The sequence below is a fragment of the Mustela erminea genome, chromosome 18 (assembly GCF_009829155.1).
Source record: "Mustela erminea isolate mMusErm1 chromosome 18, mMusErm1.Pri, whole genome shotgun sequence".
Lineage (NCBI taxonomy): Eukaryota > Metazoa > Chordata > Mammalia > Carnivora > Mustelidae > Mustela > Mustela erminea.
The window spans coordinates 47,334,386-47,349,852 of record NC_045631.1 but is presented as its reverse complement, the minus strand read 5'-3'; the positions used below and the strand labels follow the sequence as shown (position 1 = coordinate 47,349,852).

Below are 15,467 nucleotides of genomic sequence, written 5' to 3'. Positions count from 1 at the left end.
CTGCCCATCAAAGGCCCCCAGCGGTGCAGACACCGCACATCCAGAAAGAGAGTCAGGGGAGAGCCCGTGTCGGTTCCTCACTCAAAACCTCGCACCTAGAACTGTTCTAGGACTTGGTTATTCCACTTACGGGGTCTACACTTTGAAGACCTGAAAGCAGGTCTGGAGGACGTGTCTGTGCCCACATCCAAGGCAGCGTTATGCACAGTAGCCAAAAGGTGGAAGGAACCCAGGGTGGATAAGGAATAGGGTGTGTGCAGGCGGCCGAGCATTACTCAGCCTTAAAAAAGAAGCAGTTTCTGACACCAACTCTGACACAGACGGCCCTTAGGGACATCTCGTGAAGTGAAGCAAGCCAGTGGCAAAAGGACAGACACTGTAGGGTCCTGCTGAGGCTTGGTTCCTGGAGTAATCTGATTTGCACAGTCGGAGACAAGAACAGTGGTTGCGGGGGTGCTGGCAGGGACCAGGGACTGGGAGTTCGTGTTTAATGGGACCACGCTGCAGTCCGGAAAGGAGCCGATGCCCGTGGTGGTGATGGGAGCAGGACAGTGCAAACGAGCACGGTGCCCTAAAAATGGTTAAAACGGTACCTTTTCTAGTTGCGCGTATTTTGCCACATTTAAAAAAAGTACAAGCGGGAGGGGTCTGAAAATGAGGTTCATCCGAATGGGGAGCCTGGCACAGGAAAGCACGTAACTCCGACGTGCAGAGGGAGGGAGGAGTCCGAGTTCACACACGCAGAACCGCAGAGACGCAGAAGTGGGAGCACATTTTCCCCTTACACCTCTCCGGGCGCTGGGCTCCGGGCTGCCCTGCTTCCTGCCCCCCAACCCCGCACAGCCCTCCCATCGGCAGCCAGCCCACTACCACGACGACGACGACGGGTAAGGTCACGACTCCCCTTCCCTCTTGGCAGCATGGAAAGGGTTTCCAACGGACTGTCAAGGCCTCACTTCTAGTCCCTTCCCCTTTCTTGGCCTGTTTCCCTGGGAACGGGGAGGAAAGCGGGCAGAGATCCCCAGAGTTCCTTCTGGGCAGATGTTCCCCGCTGGGTGAAGTGGGCCCCCCCACCCCACCGCCCAGATTGACCTTGCTTTTACGGTTGTTTCCTGTTTTTGTCCTCCTACTTCCTCTCCTGCTCTGCCTTCGGGTGACGGATTTAGAAGCATGGGGCTGCCTTCTGGTCGGCGGGCCCATGTGGGTAAGGCTTGAACCGTCAGAGCTGTGCTCCGAGCAGATGCAGAGAGAAAGGAATCGTCCCCTTCTTCTTGGGATGGCATCTGGGGTTCCTGATGAATCCCTTTGATAACTTTCTTACTATCGGTCTGACACGGGTTTTGCTAGGTGATTCCTCTTTTACTGCTGCTATAAATGACGTGCTTTCAAAATTATATTATTCTATGTTACTGATAGACATAAAAGCAACTTGTTTTTGGATACTGATCTGAAACCTAGTTGGCTTGCTAAAATCCCTTGTAATTTGGAATCGCTTGTGAGACCATTCTTTTGGATTTTCGACCCACGCAATCCTATCATATGAAAACGCTGATAGTTTGTCTAGGACTTCTGGAGCAATGTTGAAAATAGCAAAGATAGTGGGCATCCTCCTCTGGGTCCTGCTTTTATAGGAAATGCTCCTGAGATTTACTCATTAAATATAATCCATGCATAAGCTTTTTGTAAATTCTCTTTACCAGCTTAAAGACGTTTCCTTCTAGGGGTGCCTGGCGGGCTCAGTCAGTAGAGCATGTGACTCTCGATCTCGGGGATGTGAGTTTGAGTCCCAATGTTGGATGCAGAGATTACTTAAAAGAAAAAAACGGTTTCCTTCTAATCTAAGATCTTTTTCACGAAACGATATTGAATTTGTTTTCTTCTAGATGATCCTATTTTTTCTTCTTAAATCTGTTAAGCAAGTTTTTAGTTTGGGCTCCTTTAAAGACAAAGCCTGGAACAAGGACTTGGGTTCAGGTAGGTTATTTGAGAGGTGATCCCAGAAGGCCCGGAGTGGAAGAGCAGGGGGACAGAGAGGGGGAGAAAGAAAAGCCGGTTAAAGGTGCGTGACTGATGTCGTGGCCACAGGCAAAGGGAGCTTGACTCCCGCTCAGAGGAGCCTGCTGGAGGCCTCCCACAGTCGCCCAAGGAGAACAGGAGGCTGAAGCTCATATCATCCTCTAGCTGGTCCCTCACTGGGGGAGGGATGTGTCTTAGGGAACTTCTCTCACACTTTTGGGAAACACTTAGCAGGCTGATATGTGGCTCCTAAAGCGTTGAAGAAGACTGGGGGGCAAGAAGCAAAAAGAAACATGGTATAGGGGCACCTGGGTGGCTCAGTGGGTTAAGCCACTGCCTTCGGCTCAGGTCATGATCTCAGGGTCCTGGGATCGAGCCCCGCATCGGGCTCTCTGCTCAGCGGGGAGCCTGCTTCCTCCTCTCTCTCTGCCTGCCTCTCTGCCTGCTTGTGATCTCTCTCTGTCGAATAAATAAATAAAATCTTTAAAAAAAAAAAAGAAAGAAAAAGAAACATGGTATAAACTTGAGGCGGGACACTGCAGGGCGAGGGGAGTCTAAGTCTGTACGAAATTATCCACATTAAGTACTACTGATATCAGAGGAGGACAGAAGTGATATGACAGAGCACAAAGTCTTTTTTTTTTTTTCTGGAGACTTTATTTATTTATTCGACAGACAAAGATCACAAGTAGGCAGAGAGGCAGGCAGAGAGAGAGAGAGGGAAGCAGGCTCCCCACTGAGCAGAGAGCCGGATGCAGGGCTCAATCCCAGAACCCTGGGATCATGACCTGAGCCGAAGACAGAGGCTTAACCCACTGAGCCACTCAGGTGCCCCACAAAGTCTTCTATTACCAACATAATAAATGATATCTGTGGGTTTTCTTCTATTGTTAAGCCACATCTGCATATCTGAGATAAATTCAATTTGGATATGATGTGTATATTTATATACTGCTACATGTATTTATTTAGTTGGCTAGCATTTTTCGTTTAATTGTTGCATCTATATCCATGAGTGAGACTGGCTTCTAATCTTTCTTTCTCATCCCGCACTGGTCTCATTTTGATGTTAAGGTGAAGGTTACACTAGCCTCGTAGAAGGAGTTGTGTTCCTGCTTTTTCCATTCTCAGGAAGGGTTTTTATGAAATTAGAATTGCCTCTACTTAAACTTGCGTAACACCATCTGGACCAGGTGTTTCCTTTGTGGGGAGATTTTAAATTATGGATTCAGTTTTTTTTTTTTAAGGATTTATTTTATTTATTTATTTGACAGAGAGATAGCACAAGTAGACAGAGCGACTGGCAGAGGGAGAGGGAAAAGCAGGCTCTCCACTGAGCAGGGAGCCCGATGCGGGGCTCTATCTCAAGACCCTGGGATCACAACCCGAGGCGAAGGCAGCCGCCCAACCAACCAAGCCACCCAGGCGCCCCTGTTTCTTTAGTAGTTATAGAACCATTCAGACTTTTTATTTCTTCTCAAATCAATTTTGGTAAATTTTATCTTTCTAAGATTTGGCCTGCTTTGCTTTTTTTTTTTTTTTTTTTTGGCGTTACTTATTTATAGTGTTTTAAAATTTTTATTTGTGGTAAAATACACATAACATAAAATGTACCATCTTAACCATTTTCGGGTGTAGAATTGGTTAAGTGCATTCACGTTGTTTGGCAGCTAATTCCCAGAGTGTTTTCGTCTTGGCAAACTGAAACTATGCGGAGGACACAAGTTCACTTCCCCTCCCCCAATCACTGGCAACCACGTCAACCTTCTGTTTCTGTAGGTTTGTACCGTCTTCCTTGTAATCCGCTCTTCATTCTGAATAACGAATAATGGTGACTTGTGCCTTCTTTGGTTTGTAAGTAGATTTCCCCAGAGACTTGCCCGCACTATGAGCTTCTCTGGAAGCTCTGGAAGCTTTTGGTTTCATTAATCCTGTCTACCATAGTTTTGTTTTCTATTTTGTTGGGTTTTGCTCCTTATTTTTTCCTTTTGCATTTACTTTGTTGTTCTGTTTACTTTGATTTCTGCCCGAATCTTGATTCCCTTTTGAGTCACTTTGGGGTTTTCTTTGCTGTTCTTTTTCTAACTTCTTGACTACCTCCTAAAGATTGAATACTCATTTTTGACTTTTTTTTCGAATGCAAGCATTCAAGGCTATCCATTTCCCTTCAAGTGCCACTTCCGTTGCATCCCAGACATTTTAATATATGTATCGCTCAATGCGAAGATTTTTTGAACTGGTCATTGCAATGTCTTCTGTTGACCTGTGGGTCAGAGTACATTTTCACATTACTGAGTATATGGGGCTATAAAGCCTTTTTTTTTTTTTAAGATTTTATTTATTACTTATTTATTTAAGAGAGAGACAACAGAAGAACATGAGTGGGGAGGAGCGGGAGAAGCAGCGCCCCCTACTGAGCAGGGAGCCCAGTGCGGGACTCAAACCCAGGACTTTGGCATCATGACCAGAGCCGAAGACCATGCCACCCAGGTGTCCTAAAATCTATGTTTTTGAAGAGCTTGTGGTCTCCAATGTAGGTGCAGATCGAGCTTTTAAATTATGTGTTTCAACTCATCCATTCCTCACACTCTTGTTTGTCGGCTTCGTTGTCCCTGATTGAGCACGTGCATTACAATCCCCTGCTGTAATCATGGTTTGATCTCTTTCTGGTTCTTTCAAGGTGGATACTTACAAATTTAGAAGAATTCTAACTTTCTGCTGATCTCTCCCTTTAGTCCAGACATTCACGCTATCCCTCGTATTTTTGTCTTAGACATTCTCTTTCTCTGATATAAACAGAACTTTCCCAGCTTTCTTTTGGTTAGTGTTTGCTGGGTATATTCTTTCCCAGCCTTCGACTTTCAACCACTCCATACTCTTATGCCTTAGGTGTGTCTCATAAACACCAGAGAATGGGGTTTTGGGGGGGGGGGTTGTTTTTTTAGATTTTATTTAATTATTTGAGACAGATAAGCAGGCTTCCCGCTGAGCAGGGACCTGCCCCACCCCCCGCCCCCCAATGCAGGACTCCATCCTAAGACCCTGGGATCATGCCCTGAGCCGAAGGCAGACAGACACTCAACCAACTGAGCGACCCAGGCACCCTGGGTTTTGTATTTTCATGTTTTAAAAATCTAATCCGAGATGAGAATTTAGGAACGATTGAGTCCACAACTTCCACGACACCCTACTGAGTAAGAGTTGAGTTTAAAAACCTGTATTTTCAACAAGTTCGCAAGAACCCTAATCCAGAAGTTTCTCTTCTGAGCTTGTGTGTTTGAGCTACTTTTAAAAATAGAATTTATTTTTTTAGAGTAGTTTTATCTTCACAGCAAAACACAAAACAGCCTCCACGCATGTGGAGACTCCCCCTTCGTCAACACCCCCCACCAGAGGAGTATGTCTGTTACCTTGAGTGATGCTACGCCGGCACTTCATCAGCACCCAAAGTCATGGTTATATCAGCATTCAGTCTCGGTATACGTTCTATGCCCTAAATATCCTCTGTCTTCTGTCTATTCACCCGTCCCTCCATCCCGACTCCCAGCAACTACCGATCTTTCCTAATTTCTCCTCTCCTCGCTCTATCACTTCTTAGCTCCATGACCTCGGCCTGCCATCAGTTCACCTGAGCCCTACTCTCTCTGTTGCATAATCAGAATGCAGAATGGTTCCTTATTTTTGAGCTTCCTTATTTTTGTGTGACATTAAATAAAACAATGTATTAAAACCTCGTTCAGTTCCTAGCAGAGAATACACATCAACTAAGTGTTAGTTTCCCATTCCTTCCCCCGTTCTCTTAGAAATCGGAAATCAAGTTTTGCTGAGAACAGGATGTGGCTTCCACATCCAATCAGATTCCCCTGTGATGGGGGTATCATCAGAAATCTAAGCAGGGGAGGACACAAGAGGTTACTGCCTCCCAGACCCTCTTTCTCCAACTTGGGAAGTCCCTCCCTTTCTGCTTCCTGCCGGGATGGTTCCCATCCATATGTTATCCGTCCTTTCAGTCCAACACCTCTGACCTACATCTGATAAACGGTCAGGGCACACTCTGGCTTTAAGCTGTCTGAGAGCTAAAGTGACTCAGAACTCAGTTGCATGTGCAGGAAAAAGCTTGTCGCCAGGGCCCCAGAGGGAATCGCGATCCAGGTCATGCGGGTCACGTGAGACCTTGTCGTTTCCAAGGGAATTGCCCTGAATCCCATTAAAAGTTTGAAGGTTTAGGGGCACCTGGGTGGCTCAGTGGGTTAAGCCTCTGCCTTCGGCTCGGGTCATGATCCTGGGGTCCTGGGATCGAGGCCCAAATTGGGCTCTTTGCTCGGCGGGGAGCCTGCTTCCTCCTCTCTCTCTGCCTACTTGTGATCTCTATCTGTCAAATAAATAAATAAAACCTTAAAAAAAAAAAAGTTTGAAGGTTTATAAAGGCAGCAAGCCCATGCACTATTCCTCTTCCTGGCTGTTCTGCTGTGACTGATTTATGAATACAAGGCATTGTCCTTGCATAAAATCCAGACACCAGACAGAAATAGGTTCACACAGGGCAAGGATTTTCTTTTTTGTAAGATTTTTTTTTTTAAGATTTTATTTATTTATTTGACAGAAATCACAAGTAGGCAGAGAGGCAGGCAGAGAGAGGGGAGGAAACAGGCTCCCCTCTGAGCAGAGAGCCCGAAGCGGAACTCTATCCCAGGACCCTGAGATCATGACCTGAGCTGAAGGGAGAGGCTTTAACCCACTGAGCCACCCAGATGCCCCTAAGATTTTATTTTTAAGTAATCTCTACAGCCAATATAGGGCTTGAATTCATGACCCTGAGATCGAGAGAGTCCCATGCTCCCACTGACTGAGTCAGCCAGGTGCCCCCTCAGGGCAAGGATTTAAAAAAAATTCTATCTGAAAATCTCTTTCCTTTAACCATAGTTAAATTTTTCATCTTTATTGGGATTATTACAAATTTGGGCTCTTCGATACCATCTTCTTAAAAATGTACGTTTGTCCCTCTTCTTCCATTCCTCTTTTAATTCTTTTGACTGAAGCTTGTTTGTGTTCACGCCATTTTAACCTTCTCTAGGGGTTTAGAGCTTAAACACTCTCTGCTGGTTTTTCTTGAAATTTTACCATGCTTGTTATAGCTTAAAGTACATCCTGCCTCCCGAACAATGCAGAGTTTAGAAAGCTTTAACTGTAATCCTCTCTTAAATATTATTGCCCAGAATTTTAGTTTTGAACTTTTTAAGACTTCTCAAATTAAATATTATAAAAATTACATATTTATCTTCCATATTCATTTGCCATTTTATTTTCCCATGCTTCCTTCTTGCATAGAAAACTATCCTGCAATCATTTTTTTCTTCTGGACGCACATCTTTAAAAATTCCTTTAGTAAAGGTATCTTGAGGGTAAACTCAGTCTCTGCTTATCTTTCTCTCATCTTGGTTCTTGAAAGACGGTTTTGTTGGGAACACAAGAGAAGTCATTGGATTAAGACCCAGTCATGATAAAACCCTTCCCCACCCTGTAAAGAGATGAGTTCACTCCCCAAAACCAACACAACAATCTCCATTCCCCTCAAATGCTCCTGCATCTTAACCCTTCCAGCTTTCTTGTCCCCTTCACTGGACAGCTCAGAGACCTAAAGAACATGGCAGGGACTATTTGGTAGTAGAACAGAGCTCCAAGAAGGAGCACCTGAATTTCTTCTCTCACCGACATCATGGTTGGGTTCCTGTCATCCCTGGGCATCTTCTTGGTGACAGGAAGCATTAGTCTTCCCTCTTCGTTTGGAAGCGTCTACCTTGGCCTTTTAGGGTCTGATCATCAGGCTGCCAAATCCACTTCACTCTTTCTCCCAGAAGGCCTCACGGCCTCACGGCCTCATGCAAGGACAGCACTTCCGCCCCCAGCACCGCCTTCCCAAGTCTTCCCCAGAAGTCCCAGGAGGCAGAACGAGGCTCCAAGTAACTCCCATTTCCCAAGGACCTTGACTCCCGTGGGCAGGTTTGAAGGGCCAGGACCTTCCAGCTTGGAAAGCTTTTTCATTTCAGCCACACAGAATCATCACCAGCCCTGCCATCCAGAGGCCACCTGGCAGCCAGCACGTGACCTGGGACAATTCTGAGTCACCTTCCCTCCACTGAGTCAAGTTCCTTTCTATCAGCTTCTTCACTTGCTGGGGGCCGACAGCTGCTGGCTCATGGGGGCCTCTGCTAGGATCAGAAAGGGAAGGGCTTGTTCCTACCAGTTCTGGTTCAGAAAGTCCCAGAAAAACCACTGCCCGGTTTGAGGGCCCATCTTTGGGGGATGAGGAGCCCTGGTTGGCCTTGTTAGGTGTTCAGCTCAGCTCCGTGGCCTGGGGGTCAGCAGAGACATCACCAGGAGAAAGGTACACTGGGCACAAAGAGAAAGGTCCCCCCCTCCGATCCAATCTTATCTGGGTTGTACACCAAGACAAACTCCTTCTTCTGTTCATTTACTCATCCCTCCCCCCCTTCCTCCATCTAGCCTCTTACTGGACAGTTACTCAGCATCAACTCTTTGCCAGGTACAACCTACCATATCCGCTCTAGAACAGCAAACAGTTCTAGAATCAGCTTCCACCCTGGGGGGGGGGGGGCACAGGGGGGCGGGGTTTAGGCCAGCAGGGGGCGGGGTGTGGGGGGGACGTTGATGTGTAAGCTATCAGATGCAAAACCACATTCCCTAGAGATCAAAGAGGAAATGGTGGGTGGGAACAGGGGCTGCCCAGCTTAAAGCAGGACCTGTGGGCCCCAGAAGCTTCTGTGGAACACTGGTGGGGATGGAGTCTGGCTGGTCCAGCTGTGCGTGCGATTGGGATTCACAGGCACAGACCCTTCCAGAAGCTGTTTGGAACTCCCTGGGCAAAAGACAGACAGACAGACACACACACACCCAACACACCCCATAAGCACCACCACCACCATTACCCCCGCCCAGCTCCTCGTGGCAAGGAAGGCCCAGCAATTTCCTCTGCTTCTGCTCTCTTGCATTTCTCTCTCAAGGGTCTCCTGGGGATGTAGCTTGTAAGAACCCCTCCTTTACCCTCCTTTAGCCCTGCTCTCCTCTCACTCGTAAAGACTTCACTCTCTCCTCAGGATGTGTGACCTTGGGCAAGTCAATCACCCTGTGCCTCAGTTTCCCCATTGTTAAGATGCGGACAGCGAGAGTACTTACCTCACAGAGGTACACTTACGACCGTGCTGACCCGGAGTCAGTTCACTCTTGCATGGTTTTTGTTATAATTTCTGCTGCTGTCGCTCCCCTCATTATTATTACTCTGACCCACTGGAGACCACAGAGTTTCCTGCATGGCAGCACCCACTGTCTGAGCCCTGAGGCCGCACCCTCTGCCTCCCCGTGGGCTGGAGGAGTGTTCCCTGCTGCGCCGCATGGACTAGATCCCGGGCTGGGGTCACAGCTCACTCTTCCTCCATCCTCTCTCTGCCTCGCTCTGAATCAGTGTGGTCTGGGGACATCCCCGCATTCAGGCTGACCAGCCGCCCTTGCACACCATGCTCAGTGGTGACAGCCTTTGGCCTCAGCAGCCAAAGAGAAGGACACAACTTCACAACCCAGGACCTCACAACCCAGGAACCGAGTTGGGCTTGAGCCCTGAAAATGCTGGGGCCCCCCTTGATAAAGCAAGGAGAATCACTCCTCTCCTGCCTCTCTCTGCTGGTCCCAGGGACTCCTGCTTCTGGGACTGGGTGACAAAGCACTGCAATGCCCCCCTCCCTGGACCAAGGCTCCCCTGAAGGGTTGGGGGGAGACACCATATAAGCCCTGGAAATGGAGGCTGGGAGTTTGGGCTACAGCCAGACCGACTCCCATTACCTCTGTCAGTGCCTGGGCTGCTGGGGACTGTCGTGGGAGCTCTTCCCTCAAGTTGTCCCTATCGGCTGGGTCAGGGAGGGTTGAGGTCGTGAGCCTGGTGGGTGTAGAGGTTTCAGTAGCTGTGTCAGGGGGCAGTGGGGGTGGCCCCTGGAGCACCTCCAGGGCCTGCCCGGGTGTCCTTAGAGAAGCCCAGCTCCCGGCCTGCTTTGCGACGGAGACGGCATGTCCTGGGCAGAACTGATTTCGGATATTCTGTTCCCAGAAGGGAACTCAATAATGTAACCTGTGGGATTGGGGGTTCTCAGGTCTGGGGCTTGTAGGCCTCACTGTCCTTTGTGCGCACACAGTGCCCCGAGCCCCATGTGCACACACAACCCTCGCACACATGCGTGCCTGCCACTTGCCCTGCCCCCTGCCCAGCAGCATGGCGGGAGGCCAGGGTATACCCTGGCTTATCGGCTCCCTCCCAGCTTCCTCTGCCTGCGTTCCTGCAGGCCTGGAGCTCTGAGAGCTGGCCTTCCACGTGGCTTCCAGAAGACCTCTCAGATAATGAGAGGAAATGTGGTCATCAGCTCATAGAAGGCTGGGGTTCCGGGCTGCGGCTCTAGGCCACCACTCCCTGACCTGGGTCCACCATCTCCCTCCAGGAGGCCCTCGGCTGTTCCCAGCAAGCCCGTGGATGCCCCTCGAGATGTCCCCTTTTGGATGCTGGGGTCTGCCCACCGCCCTTCTTGCCCTGTTCTGCTGTCCAGGTGAGCTGGTACCCGGGGTTCCTGACTTGGCACGTGCCAGCCCAAAGTGGGAGCTGCCGGCCCCCTGGCGTCTGGGGTGGGAGGCAGGGCTGATCCTGAAGTCACTGAGGCTTTGAACACAGTGGGAGCCCAGCCTGGGCACTGGATGCGGGGCCGGCCGTGTTCCCCCATGATCCTGGATGGTGGGGGGAAGCCGGCCTGTGGGACAGCAGGCTGAACAGGCCCCATGGCTTCAGGGCCTGTGGAAGTGGCAGGTCGGGGAGGCGGAGGGGTGGGCTGTGTGAGGCCTGAGGCCGGAGGCAATGCTGGCGTTCAAGGGAAGGGGAGGGAATGCCCCAGCTGTTCTTCAGATGTGGCCCAGGGACGGCAGGGGGCAGCAGAGGACATGGCCTTTTGACTACTGTCCAAGGGAGTCCTCCAGGGAGTCAGGGCACTGTGGAGGAAAGTGCTACCATGTGCTGAGCCTGTTTTGGACAACCTGCCAGGTGCTTTTCAAGGGCTACCTCACCACAACCCTGCAGGAAAGGGGTTACTAGCCCATTTGACAGATGAAGAAACAGGTTCAGAGAGAGAAAGCACCCTGCCCAGGCTCACACAGCTCAGGATTCAAATCCAGCTCCGTCTACCTGCAAAGCTCCTTTCTTGCCACTTCATTATATGCCACTCGCTGAGGGCTGAGTAGGGACATGCTGGTGTGGAGGGAGCACAGGACAGGCCCAGCTGCTTGAGATCAAGGACCTCTGAGTGGGAGGTGAGCTCCGAGGACTCAGTCTTGATGCATCAAATACTTCCGAATGTCCGTCACACACAGGGCATTGTGCTGAGCACTGAGGGAAATCTGGGCCCTGCCTTCTAGAAGCTCTACCAGTCATTGGCAAGGTGGTCCCATTACCTTGCTGAACTACTCTCTCCCTGCCTTCCTCCTCACTGGGCTCTACCCCATCCTGATCTTGCTGGTCCCCAAGCACACCAAGCATGCCCTTGACCCAGGGTCTTAACTCCGGGAACACTCCCTGCTCCCCAAGTATCTGCGGGGCTCACACCCACCTCTTCCATGTCTTTGCTCAAATGTCGATGCCTTGGTGAGGTCCGGACTGACCACGCTATTAAAACGGCAACTCCACCCCATTCCTGTCCCGCCTCAGGTACTGATCTCTGTCTGACAAGCTGGCTATCTCACTTGCTGATTATTGTCTGTCTCCTTCATGATAATGGGAGCTCTGCAAGGGCAAGGTTGGGTCTGCTTGGGTCACTGCTGTGTCACTGGAGCCTAGAACAGGGCCTGGCACACAGCAGGTAATCAAACAGTATTTGCAGAGGAAGGAAAGGAGGGAGGAAAAGCCCAGAGGACCCAGTCCACCTCCATCTCTGAGAGGCCTTCATGGAGGGAAGGGGTATTTGGGCTGGGCTTTGAAGATTGCATAGGATCCCTCTGCATGGAGATGGAGGCTGTACGTGGAGAAGACTCATCCAAAGGTGGTGGGCTGGAGGAAGAGCACCCAGAGGCAGGGAGATGGCTGTGGGGCAGCCTCTGTGGTCTAGACCCGGGCAATATGCAAAGCCTTGCCCACAGTCTAGACACAGGCAATAGCAAGGCCTGAACAAGAGAAGAGTGGCAGAGGGGCCATCTCTGGCCTATCTTCTTGGGCACCTGCCCTGTGATCAGACTGCCAGCAGGGGGCAGGGCAGCAGAGACCTTTGCTGCCCTGTCTTTCTGGTCTTCCAGGGTCTGGGGAGGAGTTCGAGGTCCACATGTATCCGGAGCAGCTGGTGGTGGAGCCCGGAGGGTCCCAGCTGGTCAACTGTAGCACCAGCTGTGCGAACCCAAACATCGGGGGCCTGGAGACCACGCTCACCAAGACCCTGAACCAGTCCGGACCCCAGTGGAAGCAGTTCTTGGTCTCCAACATCTATCAGGACACCGTCGTCCACTGCTACTTCTCCTGCTTCGGGAGTCAGAAGTTGAAGAGTCTTAACGTCAGCGTGTTCTGTGAGTGCTGCCCTGTGGGGCCCTCCTCACCAGGCAGAGCCCGTGTCTGCTGTCTGCAGAGCTACCCCGGGCACTCGCTCTGGCCCCCACCCCCCGGGGCTCCTGGGGTGACAGGGAGCCAGACCTGCCCGTGGGCTTGGAATCTGCTCACAACCTTCCCTGGCTTCGTCAAGCCTGCTGGCCACGCCAGCTCTGCGGCTTGCTCAGAAGACAGTCCAGGCAAGGTTTGCACAGATTTACAAGTCATTTCCCCACCATGCTCACAGTCTCCTCCCTGCTTAGTAGCAGCCCCATCACCAGACACCCCCTACGCCCCCCACAAATAGCAGGGTGCCAACAGAAGGGCCACCATGCTCTCCAGTCACCCCTTTGTCTCACGGAGAGGAGGTTAACGCATCACCTGGTGCTTTTATAGTCCTTTTTTTCTTTTTTCTTTTTTTTTTTTAAGATTTATTTATTTATTTGAGAGAGGTGGGTAGGGAGAGAGGGGAGAGGGAGGGAGAGAGAACCCGGGCCAACTCGGGGCTGAGCGTGGAGCCGGACGCAGGGCTCGATCTCACAAGCCTGAGATCATGAGCTGAACTGGAACTGAGCGTTGGATGCTTAATAGACTGAACCGCTCAGGCACCCCTGCTTTTATATTCCTGAGGGCCCCTGGCAAATGTGGGACCATCCCCCCCCACATACACACCTGCACACAGGCCGGGGAGACCTTCCCAGAGGGCAGGATTCTCTCAACATCTCGGCACCAAGGCTATGGCTTGGTGCTCCCCATGACCAGCATCAGGGGATCAAGTGAAAAGGAACATGTCCTAAATCCAACATATGACCTCGGGGTGAGGGGGGCAGGGTATCCAGGCTACCACTGAGGGTCCCGTTTAATAGACAAGGGATGGCAGATCTAACTAAGCAAGGCAGGTCGGACTCCAGCCCCGACCCCTTAAGTGAAGACCCCACAACTCTTGGCCCAGTTCCAGTGAGCACTCCCTTTTTAGTCTCAGGACAATTATCTGGTGAGCTGTTTGATATGGAAATTTGTTTGATTTCTGGAAAAGAAGGAGACAACATTTTTTTTGTTTCTAGTCAACTGTACAATTTCTAGACCTCCTCTTCATAGACCCCTGACCACCTCGATTCTTGTCGATTCCAGGGAACGTCCTGTTGGTAAAACTCCCAGCCCGTCCATCCTCCACCTTGAACTGCTTCCTCCTCCCTTTCCTTGTGCTCTAGAGCAGGCCGGGCCGGGGCCCTCCTCCCCATGTCTAGCCGAGGCCCCGAGAACACAGCAGTGCCGGGGGCAGGGTGGGGAGCCTGGGACTACACGCTCGCCCTGACCAGCTCTCCCTCCTCCTTCCCTGCAGACCCTCCCAAGCAAATGCTCCTGAAGATACAGCCCGCGTGGGTGGCTGTGGGGAAGTCCTTCACCGTTGAGTGCCACGTGCCGGATGTGAAACCCCTTGAGAGCCTCACTCTCACGCTGCTCCGTGGCAAGGAGACCCTGTGCAACAAGACCTTTACGGGGGAGAAGAATGACACCCAAGGAGCCACGGCCACGCACAAGGGCATGGCTCACAGGGAGGACGGCCGCCACAACTTCTCGTGCCACGCCCGCCTGGATCTGAGCTCGCGCGGCGGGGCCATCTTTCACCAGGTCTCCGAGCCCCAGATGCTCAAGGTCTATGGTGAGGGGCGCCCCCAGGATGGGAAGGGTGGGGGAGGACAATCGCTTTCTGTTCCTTAGGGGAGGAAAAAGCCTTCAGCACTCCCTCCGCCGGCTCAGGGGACAGGCACCCAGGGACCCCGCACTGAATCCCGGGGCTTCCCTCTCACTCTTCCCCGGAGCTCTCTCTGAGTGCCCAGTTTGGAACTGAACTAGTTGCTTAGCAATGAGTAAACTGTGTGACCTTGACCAAGGCACCCTCCTCTCTCTGGCCATGGCCCCTCTTTGCGTTCAGAGGTTGGGCCCGGAGGTCCCCTGGAGCTCCGCTATTCCGTGGCTCTCGATGGTCAAGGTGTTCCCTGTCTCCAGAGACTTTGGTAGGAGCTCACTCGGCTCTGCCCAGGGCAGGGCTGGGCTTGGACCATGCTGCCATCCAGGCCACAGTGGCCAGCATATGCTGTTGCCAAGGGCCGGTGGCAGGAGAACATCCACGGCCTCACAGAGGGCTGGCTGGTAGCCCGGACCCCACCTAACTTTCTCCGAGATCCTACACCCCTGGCCATTCCTCTCTGCAGCCCAGGTGGCGGCAAGACAGATGAGGCATGGGGAGGTGGCAGGCAGACACTACTCCCCCCTGGGCCCTGCCATCAGGGACCAGGGGACATCTAAGACCTCTGCCCCCTCTTCCCTCCCCAGAGCCCACGCCGGACAACCAGATGGTGGTCATCATCTCCGTCGTGTCGGTGCTGCTGTTCTTGTTTGTGACATCTATCCTCCTGTGCTTCATCTTGGGCCAGCACTGGCGTCAGAGGCGGATGGGCGCCTACGGGGTACAGGATGCTTAGGTGGCGCCCGAGTCGGACCTACTGGCACAGCCTACACAAGTGGCACGGCCACCGCCGCAGCAGCTGCTGGAACTCAGCGGGACTCCTCAGGATTGTGGTCTAGCCCTGGCTGCGGGACGGTTACAAGCAGCCGAGGACAATGGGGTCGTTTCCTTTTCTAGTCTGCATATAAACACGTGGACCCAATCCTGTGCCTCCATGTCTTCTCCTGGGATAGAACTCCACAGCCAGGAACGGCAACCACCGGGCCTGAACTTCTCCCCCCAAAGGTCTCCTAAGCCTCCCTCAAGCTTCTCCCTCACAGGGGCCTTCCAGAGCCCCAGCCTGCCCAGGCCCTGGGGTGTCCCCAT

At 51.7% G+C, this 15,467-nt stretch overlaps 1 protein-coding gene across 3 annotated transcripts; it reads left to right on the top strand.

Annotated features, from left to right (window-relative positions):
• The first annotated feature begins 718 nt into the window (after positions 1-718).
• ICAM2 (intercellular adhesion molecule 2) lies at positions 719-15,303 on the top strand. Of its 3 annotated transcripts, XM_032320281.1 has the most exons (6): positions 719-887; positions 1,167-1,204; positions 10,518-10,622; positions 12,349-12,612; positions 13,974-14,294; positions 14,969-15,117. In XM_032320281.1, exons 2-6 carry the CDS (start codon positions 1,171-1,173, stop codon positions 15,115-15,117), a joined length of 873 nt encoding a protein of 290 aa, XP_032176172.1. In that variant the 5' UTR covers positions 719-887; positions 1,167-1,170. The 3 variants fall into 3 exon arrangements, with proteins under 3 accessions (XP_032176172.1, XP_032176173.1, XP_032176171.1); XM_032320282.1 differs by lacking the exon at positions 1,167-1,204 and having other exon boundaries at positions 14,969-15,303; XM_032320280.1 differs by lacking the exons at positions 719-887; positions 1,167-1,204 and having other exon boundaries at positions 9,273-10,622; positions 14,969-15,303.
• Positions 15,304-15,467: the final 164 nt, after the last annotated feature.